The sequence below is a fragment of the Castor canadensis genome, chromosome 8 (genome assembly GCF_047511655.1).
Source record: "Castor canadensis chromosome 8, mCasCan1.hap1v2, whole genome shotgun sequence".
NCBI lineage: Eukaryota > Metazoa > Chordata > Mammalia > Rodentia > Castoridae > Castor > Castor canadensis.
In genome coordinates this window covers 132063903-132078083 of record NC_133393.1, presented here as the reverse complement: position 1 = coordinate 132078083, position 14181 = coordinate 132063903, and the positions used below count along the sequence as shown (strand labels likewise).

General features: G+C 40.7%; 1 protein-coding gene across 2 annotated transcripts in view; it reads right to left on the bottom strand.

Moving 5' to 3' along the window:
• Positions 1-14181, bottom strand: part of Plxnc1 (plexin C1) — a 142589-nt gene that overhangs the window by 52330 nt on the left and 76078 nt on the right. For both annotated transcript variants that reach the window (XM_074084126.1, XM_074084125.1), the window contains exons 10-14: positions 10078-10217; positions 7197-7376; positions 4542-4629; positions 1121-1324; positions 829-1014 (exon numbers count right to left, since the gene is read on the bottom strand). In XM_074084126.1, coding sequence (XP_073940227.1) covers positions 829-1014; positions 1121-1324; positions 4542-4629; positions 7197-7376; positions 10078-10217 — 798 coding nt within the window. The remainder of the gene's footprint in view (positions 1-828; positions 1015-1120; positions 1325-4541; positions 4630-7196; positions 7377-10077; positions 10218-14181) is intronic.

Sequence of the window (14181 nt, the reverse complement as noted above, 5' to 3'; positions counted from 1 at the left end):
AGTTGGGACATGAATACATACGTGTTTTCCCTTCCAATCTGATATGCTCTTTTTTCTTGCTGTTTTTTTTATCCAATTATTAATGACTATCAATCATACAAGCTTTTTTTTTTTTGTGGTGCTGAGAAATGAACCTTGGGCCCTATGAATGCTAGGCAAGTGCTCTACCACTGAGCTACACTGCAGGCCCACAAAACATTTTTTATATGGACTGTGCAGAGTCTCATACACCACAAACACTAGTAAGGGTGAGTCCTAATATGTTTTCCTTCTGGTGGGCGGGTCTCACATGTTTATTGTGGGATATAAATACACCAGTGATGGGTCTGCCAAACATGTCTGGGAAAAGATGAATTGCAGAAAGGGTGACTTCATAGTGAAGAAAGCAGCTGTGACCCATTGATTATTTGGTCTCCATAAGACTAAAGTGCTACCCTGGTTGTGCCAAAGAGACCTCTGTTTTGGGTCTCTGCTAAGATATGTCACCTTTCTATTTGGGAAAAAGAATGACAGCTCCATCATTAATGGGTCTGGATGCTGCTTTGCAGATGCTACAGTCTAAATGTATGTCTAGAACAAAAGCTATCAAGACTCATTAGGCGTATAGACAATGGTGTGTTCAACGCTTTGACATTCAAACAGGCACATGGATGGATTCCGCTGCTATTTTGGAAGAATTGTGCTTCGGCTTGCAGTACCAGCTTTGTTTATCTTCTATTTAAAGTGAAGAGCTAAAGATCCACGAAAGGTTCCATTCTGGTCTCAGGGTGAGCTGGGAACTAGCAAAATTCAGGTAAAGATAGCAGATGGGACTCCCAGATGACTTACTCGAACTTTCTTGGAAGAGGCTGCAATGCTGTTTGCATTCTTGATGCCTTTAATTTTGCAAAGGATGGTGGTGAGATCTTGGTTTCTAGTAATATTTTCAAAACTGCAATTTAATTGCTTATTTTCTCCATGGAAGAGAGTAATTTCAATGTCTTTCTTAGAAATGTTGAAGTTGTCATTTTCTTTCTGTGAAGAATAAAATGAAGAAGAACAAATCAGGGCACATGTGCATAAGAACACCTTTCCAGCCCAGGGGTGGGGAACATCCTACCCAGAAAAAAAGCTAACATACTTGAATTTTCACTTCCAATTCGGTGTCACCCTCGGGTTCTACTCGATACCCGGTAAATCTGGGGTCCTCAAGATACTTCAGGGTTCCACAATCCAAGTAGGTATCTTGTACTTTTAGCTTCACAGCAACATTCGTGCGTACCTTCGGACTCTTTAAATTGGGGGCTAAAAACCCACAGAAAGTTGCCATACAATATACAGAGACCTGTGAGAGAAGAACAGAGCATTTTAATAACTGAAGGATTTCAGTTCTGGTCTCTAAGAGCTAAACAGCCCAGACAACTAAGCTGCTTGGTAGTTCTGTTTTCCCATCTGTAAAATAGGGTAGCAACACTACCAACCTCACAGGATTAAATTAACTCTAAATTAAATTAAATGAGATAAAGGCTCATTTAACTAAATGAGGGCCACACTGAATGAGATTATACCTGTAAAAGTGCTAAGAACATTGTCTGGTGGACAATAAGCAAGATTCCACATGTGCCCTGATGTGTTTATCTTGTTATTAATATTATTAGTAAAAATGAAAGCTGTTAAAAGTTTAGGCAATGGGAAAAAAGGCTATGCAGAGAGCAGCAGGCTAGAGAAAGGGGAAGACATTGACCCCTAGGGCTTACGTGTCCCCTAAGTCAGCCCAGTGGACTCCCAGGAGACTTCAGGAAGGGACAAAAGAGCCCTGCAGCTCCTGACCTGCTTGCGGCTGCTGAGCTGAGTCACTCTGTGTTGGGGAACCTCCTGCACAGCGTTAGCAGAAGTCCCGAACCACAACAAGGAAAAGGCTTTTCAGGTGGAACAGAACATAGGAGAAAACAAAAGTCAGAGGGCCAGTAAGTCCTCCATCAAATGAAGAGCATGGAAATGGGAAACAATGCAAAAAACATGGCCCAACGTATAGGTTTATTGACCAAAAAAAAAAAAACCAAACCATAAATATATTGTCGTTTTCAGGTACAGCCAGACACAGAGAAAGCTTCTGAGTAAGTAGAGGCTGATTGACAGTGTTTAAAGAAGAGTGGGCTGGCAGTGTTGCTTAGTAGTAGAGCACTTGCCTAGCATGCACGAGACCTGAATTTGATCCCCAAACTGCAGGGAGAATAAAAGAAAGAATAGCAATTAAAACTCATGAAAAGAAATTTTTCAGGTGGAAGAACTGTTCCTTCTTTTTGTTTTCTCTCATACCAGAGTATAAGAAAGAGGGAAGGAAGGGACACAGGTGGGAAAACCTGATACAGACGGGTGACATTTGGACAAGTCCACCCTCCCTCACACCTGAGTACTCTTCCAAACTCCAGCCCTGTATCTTGCTTTTGCCTTTTTGTGATTGGATGAAAACCACCATCGCTACTGCCTATGCCTCCTCAGCAGCTATAACTCCAAGCAGGTTGGCTTTTTACTGCCTTCAGAAAGATAACCAGAAACAGGGTGATCCCAACTCCTTACCCCAAGACCCCACATCCCCATGTTAGGTACCAACTCCCACAATTCCAAATGCTTCTTTTCTCTGATGTTCAAGCAACTTCTCAGCCACCTTCCCGGACCATCCTGTTTTCTTTCACTCCTAAGGGTGAAGCTGTCCTACCAGATTCTATCCTAGATGCTCTTTACCTCATCCTTAGGCTCTTGTCACTTCCATGAGCCTGTCCCCACCCTCCCTTTAACAAGATGCTACAAAGTGAACCTGTTCATCTCTGCTTTACCACTTCTGGACCTGTCCTGCTGATAACAACCTGATGGAGAGCTTGACTGGGGTCTGTTGACATCTCAGCCACACCTGGATATTGGCATGAGCATCCTCATTGCCCCCCTCCCTTTGTCCAGTCACTGCCTCTCCAAACACCACTGCCCAAACAATATCCATACTCATGGCATTCCCTGATCAAAGACCTTTACAGAAGTAGTTCTGTAGGGTGATGGGGAGCTATTGCAGAATTAAAGGCAAAGTTTTCAATAGGACACTCTCTTGCATGGCCCCAATGTAGTTTTCTCCCATCCTTTTTGTATTTTCCTGACCCATTCTCTAGGTTCCAGTTGAGCAGGACTAAGTGACTGAGGACAGGGAGGAACCTGTCCTGTATACCTGCAAGGACCTTCCTCCCCCACCCCAGTCCTGCCCATCCTGCTCTTCTATGCACAGCCTCAATTCCATTCATATGTTATTTGTTTTTCACATGATAACACATAGTACCTTCTTGGATTCATGGGGCTTCTGAGCTGGAAAGGACCAGAGGATCCAGTACTTGATGTCACTCTGTGCTTCCAACTTTCAATTCCAGTGTAGACATGTCATCTCCCTCCCACCAGGGCAGTGCAGTTATCTCACTTATCTTTTGTCTTTGCACAGAGCAAAATATTTTGCCCACACTAGGTGTTCAATCACCTGTACTTGATTTGAGAACAGTATTTGGGAAGAAAGCAAGTCCACTGATGCGTTGAGGCCATGCCTCCAGTCAGAGGGTTAATTACATAACTGGATGTGTTTGTATCATGGAGACATGGCCTGGAATCAGACAGTGTGAGGCTGAGAACTGGCTCTGAAGTGTGTCAGTGGTGGATGTGTGTTTGACAGACTGTAAGGATGACAGATCTGGAGGCCTCCTGCATCTAGGCCTGAACCCACACTGTTCTCAAGTGGGACAAAGTCTGAGGTCACCCTTAAATTTGCCAGCCTTAGTAGGAAGTGGTCAGGTGGGACCCAGACAGGCTGCTCCCTTCATATCTCTCATTGAGGAAAGGGAAAAAGGGGAAGAGAGAAGGGGAAGAACATTCAGGAAGCACTTAGCAGTGTACTCGGAGGCACCAAGCTGTATCTGAAGTCCCTTGTTGCCCCCCTTAATCCTGGCACCAGCAGCTTCAACCTGCAGGCTCTCAAAAGAATCACAAGCTCCTTCAAGAGAATTAAGCAATGGGTGAGGACGAGACCCTTCTTACTGCTCACTGTGGAGAGATGGAAAGTGAGAGCCAGTGGAAGACACCAAATGGGCCCCAAGAGACAATGGCAAGAGGAGGAGCATATGACAGGAACTTTGGGACTTCAGTAAGTCACCTCATCTCTCTGCATCTACCACCTCCGCTTCATAGCAGTGCTGTTCTTTGCATCACATCTCAGCCATCCAGGAAGCATTTTCACACATATTCATAAGCATTGTCTCATTAAAGTGACTTGCCACAAATCACACAAGGAGAAAATGGCAGGTCTTGTTATACCAAGTTCATTCCTCTTCCCTCTGTGTGGCAACGTGAAATATTCAACCATGGGTGTGAGGTCTTATTATTTCTGCTAGAGCACAGTGTATCTCATGCAATACATCAAAGCTTGTAATACCAAAGTCATTGAGACAAAACCTAGCCACCCAACACAGTTTAGTGTGAGAAAGACAAAATTATTGAAAATAACTATTATTCCCAAGGAGCTGAAGACTCACATTTATGTTTCCTTTCAATTCATGTGAAATGATTAAGTTATCAATCACGTCGAAATTTCTGCCCATGACGGTTATATTTTGCCCACCGCTGCAAGGAGAAAAGTCATGGTGAGGGTTAAATGCACAGGTGTTTTACATCTACGAACAACACTGTCAATTCCCATTTACTATTAAACCCAGTAATAGTTGGAGAAAATTAATTAATTTCAAATGCAACACAATTTCAGAAACCTTTCAAGGATCCTGGTCACAAATTCATGGCTTTAAAGACACACAAACATAAAAATTCAGGTCAGATTCTATTTTAATTGTGGGAAAATGTCCAAATTTTACAGAAAAAAAAGAATTTGAGTTTTATCGTACTATTTTGCTACATATAATCAAATTGTCAGCTGTAGCTTGAAAAAGTTTCACGGGACAGAATTTTGTTTGATTGTTGTTAAATCTATATGAGGATTCTTCAATCAATCTAACAATTTTCAAATCAAACGTCCAACCTTCCGATTATATTTTATTTAGGGAGACAGGTTGCATTTTGGACAAGGTAAAATTATAAATGACATTAGAAGTACAAATTCCTATTTGGAAAACCAAATCTCAGTGTGAGGGGAGGCTACAGTTATTACCACGTCAACTGACTTCACCTATTCTTGTGCATTATCAGCTATAAGCAAAGTGTTCGTTGGGTATGAAATAAATAGCTCTCCATACTCTGGCTGTCCCGGTGTCTCACAGGTCACCAAACACTTGCTCTAGAAGACAGGAGCCTGGGTATGACAGGTCCAACAGCTGGCTGAGCCCCTGATGATAAGACCAGGAAGTGGGAGTTCCTCCAACTTTTGCCTTTGTCTCCTGCGTCCCATCTGGCTCTCACTTTCCATCTCTCCACAGTGGGAGCAGTAAGAAGGGTCTCGTCCTCACCCACTGCCTAGTTCTCCTGAAGGAGCTTGTGATTCTTGGCTAGGGCAGAGAGAAGACACTGGGCCCTGAACGCCCCAGTCACAAGGCTACAGGACCCAAGTTCCACCAACCTATTGCAATTACTAGAAAACCAAACCAAGATGTTCTGCTGAGCCCAAGTTACAGTGCCCCCTTCTTGCTCAAAGCTCAAAGAACAGGAGCAAGGAAGATACACAGACTCAACATGTCTCCGTGACAGGACAACAAGGAGCCTTACATCACAGCAAAGCAGAACACTGTGGTGGAGCAGTATGACATCCTGGGTCCAACCATGGGGAAGCTGGTCATGTCATCTGAACTCTCTCTATACCTTAGTTTGCTTTTTGCCTAAAGGACAACTCATGTAGGTCTGTCACGCTTGTCCTCAGGATCAACACACTAGGCACATGGTGAGTGCCACATGCCTGTCTGCTTTTATACCTAGGACAGAATTAGTCCTGGAGTGGGGGAGTGCCATGCAAAAGCCTCGCTTTGGAAATTTTAATTTTTCTTATGTCACTCTAATGGGCTGCAAATGTTGAAGCCCAAACTGCTAGTCACTAAGAATGAGGCTGTATATGGAGAAAATTTTTCTTTTTCTTTTTCTTTTTTTTTCGGTAGTGCTGGGATTGAACCCAGACCCTTGGGCATTCTAGGCAGGTCCTGTACAACTGAGCCTCATCCCCTGAGTCTTTAAAGATGTAATTAAGGCTAAATGAAGTCCTGGGGTGGGCCCAAATCCAGCATGTCTGCTGTCCTTACAAAAAAGAGAAAATCAGGAGACGGAGACAGGTGGAAGGAAGGCCATGTAAAGGCATAGGGAAAAGATGACCGTCTACAAGCCAAGGGAAGAGGTCTCAGAAGAGACCAACACCCTGACTTCAGACTTCAGTTCTGCCTCCAGAACTAGGAGGAAAAAGATTTCTGTTGCCTAAGCCATGTAGCCTGTGGTGTTTGTTGTATCAGCCCTAGCAAACTAACCCAGCCACCTCTCGCTTAACCTAAAATAAGAATTTCAGAGGTGAGCTCTTTTTTATTTTCTTTTTTTCCCTCCAAAACTTTGTTCATAGTTTTATCTAGATAGTACTTTGAAAATTAACTTCATGCTGTGTTAAATGAAGAAAATCTCTTTAGGGTAATATTCCCAAATCTGAACGTGAATTTAAATTTGATTGGGGCTGGGGTGGGGAGACCCTTTTCCCCTATATATTGGATTCATCTTGCAGAGGTTATTTTGGAATTTCCATCTCTCACTTTAGGGTATTTTTGAAATGTAGATACTGCTTTTCCTCCCCATAGCTCCCAATATTCCTCCTAAAGCATTCAAAAACAGCTGATTCTAAAAGCTTTTATAAAATGACAGATATGAGACAGGAGCCTTTTATCATGAGTAAGAGTGATGCATCAGGAAAAAGGTCATAGATCTGTAGCAGAAACCTGGGCTAAGAATAGTTATCTGTGGTTGAACAAACATTTCAGCTGTGAGTTTCCTGGCAGCCATGGCTAAGAGAAAAACAGGATGTGCTCCGGTGCTCATGTGACAACGGGAAAGACCAGCTTGTCAGGTATGCATTTTTCTAGGAATAAATCCTAAGCTCTACATGAGGAATTTAGGTATGGCTACCATGTCTGAATTGATTTACATGAAACCCAGGATCTTCATGCATATGACGCTTAACCACAAGGAAGGAAACACAAGATGATTCTAGAAGGTACCTGATCCAGGTGGTCCCAGGAACAGTGAGGGAACACTGTGGCAGAGCAATGTAGGATAAGGCTCCTGCAGAAGAGCAGGCCCTGTCATCAAACTGGATACACACATCCTTCATTTCTTTTCGGCTTGATGGAAGAGAGAACTTCATATGGGTGTCGTTGAGTACATGGCTAACCTGTATCCTAGAAGAGGAAGAAGAGGGACTCTTACGTGACACAGACACTTAGCCCAGCTGGTTGCTCATGACGACAGTGTATTCACTTCATTTCAACTACACCACCATCAGGACAGCTGATCAATCAAGGGCTGCCTACCCAGTTGGGGTATGAATCTGGGTTTGGGCTCCTGTTTCTTTTGGGCATTTTTCTTTTTGTTTGCATTTCCCTTAGAAGTGGGGAAGGAAGAAGTAACCATTGTTGTTCAGAAGCTCTAACAGAAAGTGGACATGGAGTGGGTAATAACTTGTATAAAGAAATTATGGTAAATTTTGTGGAGTATGATAATGATACTACTCTTATCTGTCACCAAAGCATTCATGAATGAAGGGACATAGTGTCTGGGATATGCTTTTAAGAAACTCCAGATGCTACACTGGAATTTTTTGTGCCCCCCCCCCCAATCTCCCCTAGCAAATAGCAGATGAGGTAGATGAAACCAGATTAGAAAAATGTTGATGAATTTTGAAACGTTGTAAAAAGATTCATTATATTCATCCCTCTTTTATATGTTTGGCCATCTTCATAATACAAAGCTTTCAAAGAAAGAAAGAAGTCCCAGTCAAGCATAGGGAGGGTAGAACCCAACACTGGAAGACAGGGGAACTCTGTCATCCAAGAGCAGAGAGCCCATGCTAGGAACCCAGGACCTCAGAATCAATGGGCATCAGGACTGAGCTGCCTCCTTTGCAATGTCCAGCCTGGGAACTGACTGGGACTGTCCTGGGTGCCCCTGGTGTTCTTCAGGAGTCAAACCTTCTACAAGGTTTGCTCTGTAACCTTCAGCATCGTATGCATGTGTGGGATGACCTCTACAGTACACCTCATCAAGACTGGGTTGTGTCTCAGTCATGTTCAAAGCTACAGAGACTCTATTGTTACCACTGAAGAGGGTGTATGCATGGTTACTAACCTTAATACTACGTCTAAATCTTATTAAAAGGAAAACTGGAAAAACACTTGAGTCAGTTTGTACTTACCCTACCACAGATAGACATTTTAAGGGTTTCTGTTAAGAGCAAAGCTCTAGTAAGTTTATTGTGGAATGAACATTAAAATCCAGGCTCGTTTATAAATTTTGGAAGAAGACAGGTGGAAATGTAGGTTATTCTGCTACTATACTTGTACTCTCTTCTCTTCAAAACAATTACTCACTTTTAAAAACACCATATTAAAAGAGTTTAGGATTATTGCATGGGATTAGGGCTCAGGTACAGGTTTAACTGGGTATTACGTCGACTGCTCGTGAACTTGGGTTGGCTACACAGATGGGTTACTGAAATGCTACATGCAAAAAAGGTCTCTTAGTCATTTAATTTAATAACGGTGGTATCTAAGACACATTCAGAATGGAAATGAGAGCATAAAGAGTCAGAAACAGGGTAATGCTCTGAAAACGACTTATTTTCCAGTCAAGCTGATTGCCTTTCAGTGAACACACAGGTGTCTAACATCATAGATTTCACCATACAAAATGAAGGATTTTTGCGATAAGGTATTTAGCCAGGATAAATGGCACAAAAAATATCTAGGCTGCATAGATACAGCCTCTAATCTGTACTGGGTAATTCTGGTACAGAGTGGAACAGAGGAAAGTCACTGACGGGTGCTTTTCTCATCAAGATCATAGATTTTCCAGATTTACTGCTAGAAGGGGAAGGGAATGGCAGTGATGTGAAGCAAGTGAATTAAAACAGACTATTCAGTAAATAAGCATGGCAGATGAGAATGCTGTACTAATCTGTTTTAGTAGTTAAAAACCAAAACATCACACTTCAGCAGATTGTCTTAAATGTATTTCCATGATGAATATGAGCACGGTATTATACTTCCTATAGCCTGTAACATCTTTTACTTCAAATTATCCTGACTTATAAAAGTTAACAAGCAGAAAACTCAAATTATCTGTTATGTTGTAATTATTACATCTCTGCTTTTTGGGGGTCTTTGGGGTGACAACTTACCCTGGGACATGAGTGAGAAACTGGATTTTTTTCCTCAAAGTTTTATTGCTAGTATGAGTCAGGGGGAAAGAAGTCAAATAAATCATGACGTTCTAGAAGTATGATGACAGATATTTATATCTGGGGTATTCTGTTCTTTTTTTTTTTTTTTACTATGAATGTATGTACTAGTAATTTAATTATTTAAGATGAAAACCAAATCAGTAAAGGGAAGAAGGCTACAAGGTATGAAATTTCCATATGCAATGGGTCCAAAATCTTTGTTTTCCAACTTTGTGTAGCATATTGGAAGAGTTACTACACAAAATTCTCCATAAAATTCCAAGGTATGCAACTATTTTTCTAAGTGGATCATCATAATAATGTTTGCTACTCTCTATGCTTGATTAGGTTTTGAGTATGAATCAAGACCCCAAATAGGCAACACCCTGAAATGATTGTATACTGAGATATTTTTTTTGAGGGGGGGAACAGAGTAACATGGGACACAATCTTCCACAATGAACTTCAAATTCACTGCTAAAATTATTTTACCTACTGGAATTATATTATATCAAATACTCAGACTAGGGTCCACTGTGCAGTGTGTGACCACTATTTGACTATAGAAATGTTCTAATCACACTGATATTCTTCTGGCATAGGTTTTAGCTTCCATTACGAAGGATCAATTATTAGCAGTAATTATTATTATTTCAACTCACACATCCTTATCACAAGTACTGGTTCCTTTCAGGATCATTGTGATGTTTGATGCCTGGGTGAAGTTTGCTCCCGTAACTATCACATTCCTTTTCCCTAAGGTCGATATTTTCTGTGGTTCAATGGCCTTAATGTGGAAGATCTATTGGAAGTAAAAGATTAAAACACGAGATCAAAGCTCAGAAATGGCATTGTTCCAAAAAAAATCTGTTGATGCACTGTGGTTTGAAGAAATCACTGGGAAATTACAACATTTTGCAAACACAAGCAGACAGTGTTTAATGAAATCAATGAATTCAAGGAAGAGGGCTGAAGATTCGTGCCCCTCCACATGTGACAGCATGAGGTCAAACCAATTAGTCTTTGTCTCACAAGACAGTTGAAAATGCAGTTGAAGAGTCTGACATTCCGTCTGAGGAGTGAGGTATCACTCGAGTTTAGGAAATGCTTGCTGCCTTACAGCTTCCCGAGGTTCACAATGTAAGCAAAACGAAGAAAAAAAGGAGTCCATTGACTGTAGCCAACAACAGACTCATCATTAAGTTGACATAAATGTCATTCCAGATTAATCTGATTCCCTAGAAAGTAGTTTGTATTTTTTGTTTGTCTTAGTTAAGCTACTTGAATAAAGGAATATATTAGAAGGAAAAGACTCAAGCAATCCACCAGTTCTGTCACCCAATATCAAGTAGTTAATGCCTCAACCATGGTTGTGGGTAACCATGTCTTCTCTGTGATTTACAGATATCATGATCACCTGGCTATTCAGTCATGGGCTTTGTCAGACCTATAATCAAGGATGTGTGCCTTGCAGTCACCTGATACCTAAATTCCTGTCTGTAGGCACAGGCACCTTACTTCTCCTTTTGAAATGTCTCATCAAATTCCCCTAAAATATAAAACAAAAACAAAGCCCTTTATTTGGTGGCAAAAATCCTTTTCCCTTTCCAAGACAATTCAGTTGTGAAGCTTTCACTTCTCTCCTATAGGTGCTACCATCTTCCATTTTGAATGGTTTGCTGTTCTTTTGCAGGCCATTTCCAGAAAGTCTATATTCTTCTACAGTGTAGTGACCAAAATAGAACAGAAGATGCTAAGATTCTAGCCAATATGAAATACAGTAGATCTTCCCATGAGTGAACTTCACGTATACACTTTTGGTATTTGAAAATGACCCCAAGGTCCAAAGATGCATAATCACGTGATCTGTGGCTAAGCCATAAATGCTGAGAGCATTCACTTGGAGGATATAAAGTCAGTCAGAAGATACTAAGCCACCAGGAGAGCTTTCATAATGTCCAGCACATGTCTGACACCTGCCTAACACTGACTTCTTGAGGCAACTGAGCGTGCCCTGCTGCTTTGTGTGTCTAACACTCATCAGGATGGCCTCATGGACTGCTGGGGCTGCCCATCCTGCTGAAACGAACATTCTCGTTTCACTCTTTGGCAAACACAGGTGCTGTATGGTATCTCGATCACCATCACTCATTATCACTATGGATTGGCTTTGTAGATTGCAGTAAATTTATCATTAATGTCATCACAGCAATGATGTAATGTGACAGAGAATTGATTTTGGTGGCAGAATTTATTTTAATCACTTTGTAAAGGACTTTAGCCCTGATTTATTGACTCATTAAGGGCCTGAAAGGGTCACTTTAATTATTCTGTTATACTTGATTGCATTTTATGGGGGAAATTATCACCTAGAGTGGTACTTGGAATGGAGGGATTAGTAACCACTTCGAGATAAATCCCTTGCAAATGTCTGGTGTGTAGTATAGCAAAAGGCTTACTCTGTACTCTTGCATGGTGACAGCAAAGTGAACAAGTATTTATTGAGCACCTACTGGGTTCTCAGGACAGCACTAGATGTTGTCAGGGACACAGGATATACATGTGTACATACACAATGACAGCCTGTGTGGCAATTCCTGTCTACTACCTGTTTTTGTATGGCCTGTGAAACAATGTCAAAAAGAGAATAATACTTCACGGTAGATGAAAACACATGCAAGTTCAAATGTCAGTGTCCATATTACTTGTTTGTCTGTGGTCTTTCACGCCAGTGCTAGAGGCAAGTAGCTTCAACAGAGACTCTACAGCCTGCAAAGCCTGAAGTATTTACTCCCTGATTCTTTGTAGAAAAAAATTATAACCTTTGCTCTAGAGAAGTTCACTGTCTTCTTAGAGGGACAAGATAGGAATTTTTTAATGTCAACTTTATTTCAGATTGCATTTGTATCTAAGTCAACTATGATTCTCAGGTTTCTTTTCTTTCTAGATGGTTTTCTATGCTTCTCATATTTCTACTGTGGATTCTATGGAAGCAAAAATTGTAAACACATCAGGTACATACTACTTCCATGCTCTCTGCAGAGGATAAAGAGACCCTTATAACTAATGAAAAAAAGATTTTAAGGGAGTTCTATTTTGCCCTTTTAATGGCTCTACAAACACCATCAGAAGACTTGCCACGTTGTCTTATTACCTTTTTTTTCCTCTTGAGTGGAGACAGACTTGCTACTTCAAAAGGATTTCTTTTTAAAACCTTATTGTTTAGAGAAGTTTCCCTTGGCTGTCTAGGACAGAATCTAGCCCTGGCCTATCTTGTTAAAGCAGATGCTGCAGTCTGCCTTCAAAGGCAGTCAGATTAGCTGTCCTTTGTTTGCTGTGAGAACTCGTAATCTGAATGAGTGGGCTCCAAGAGCTGTTATCAGGAGGGTTCCCTAACCTAACTAAACAGTGCAGGTATACAAGAAGATGTAAAAAAAAAAAAAGATTGTACAGCTATATGGCTGTACTTTATGGCTACAATTCCTAGAAATAAGAAATTTTCTATATTTTCTGATGAAGATTTAAAAAAATCCTGTAAACACAAAAAGGCAAAGAATGACCACCCTGTAAATGTTCCACTAAGCTCAATAGTTTAGTTTTATTTATTTATTTAGACCAGGTCTCTTTATGTAGATCAGGCTGGCTTCAAATTTGCAATCCTCCAGTTTAGACTTCTGGAGTGCTGGGATTACAGGCATGAGTCAAATCTGGCTTCTGTTTCTGTATTTTAATCAAACAGTGAATTTACAACCTGACACGAAGTGGTCAGCTCTATGTTTACTCATAGATGGGTCACCCATAAGTGCACTGGATCCAAAGAGAATTTCTTAGAGCTTCACAGTGAGAGCCCTCCTCCCTTGCCCTAGGTCCAAGAATTTCCATACATCAAATCAAAACATCATTGACTATAACCATCACAGCCCTATGTTTTCCAGCAGTTAACCTCAGAAAAGCTTGTTTCCTGTCAGAAGTTCCATTTTAAAAACAAGAGTTACTTTTAGGTAGAGACACAATTTTAAATTACTTACTGAAATACTATGAGTTATGGTATCTTGTGAGTTGAAATTATTCCCTGTTTTATAAAAGAAGGCACATCGGAAACTGGTTAATTAGATGATTTATAAAATATCCACTTATTTTTATTTTTTAAAAAAAACTAAGTCATTGTAAGATCTTGAAAATAGCACAACCTCTAAGAAACAGTTATCTTTGAAAAGGTCTGAGAGAATTACTCCTGGCAGCAAGAATACCTTTTGTGAAGTCTGACGTCAACACAATTCAAGTTACCATGACATTAATGGAGAAAATGCCTCTAGGATTGAAAAGAATACTAGAAAGAGGTGCGTTAGGAAGGCTTGGTTTATTAAGACCAAATTTTACTCTATTAATCTGCTTTACAAAAAAATCTGAATACCGTAAAGCTCTCTGTAGGCCTGGCCCTGTATCAACACTTGGTAAAATGTCTCTCAGATTTTCACTCATGAAATTAGTTCAAACAGGACTGGATAAAAAGTCACTTGGATTCAAAACCAGCTGGAAATCTGAAACCAAAGGACATAAGAGAGATGAAAGGTAGCACAACTAATTAAAAGAAAGTGTCCTGTAGGGCCCTACAGGGGTGAGTATTCAGTTCAGAATTATTTAACATCTTTATTAATGACAGAAAAGAGGATGGAAGTAATATGTTAATGAAATGTATAAACTGGGCAGAGTGGTAACCAACAGAGGAGATGGGTAAAAGGAGGTAGAATATGGAGAGCTCAATG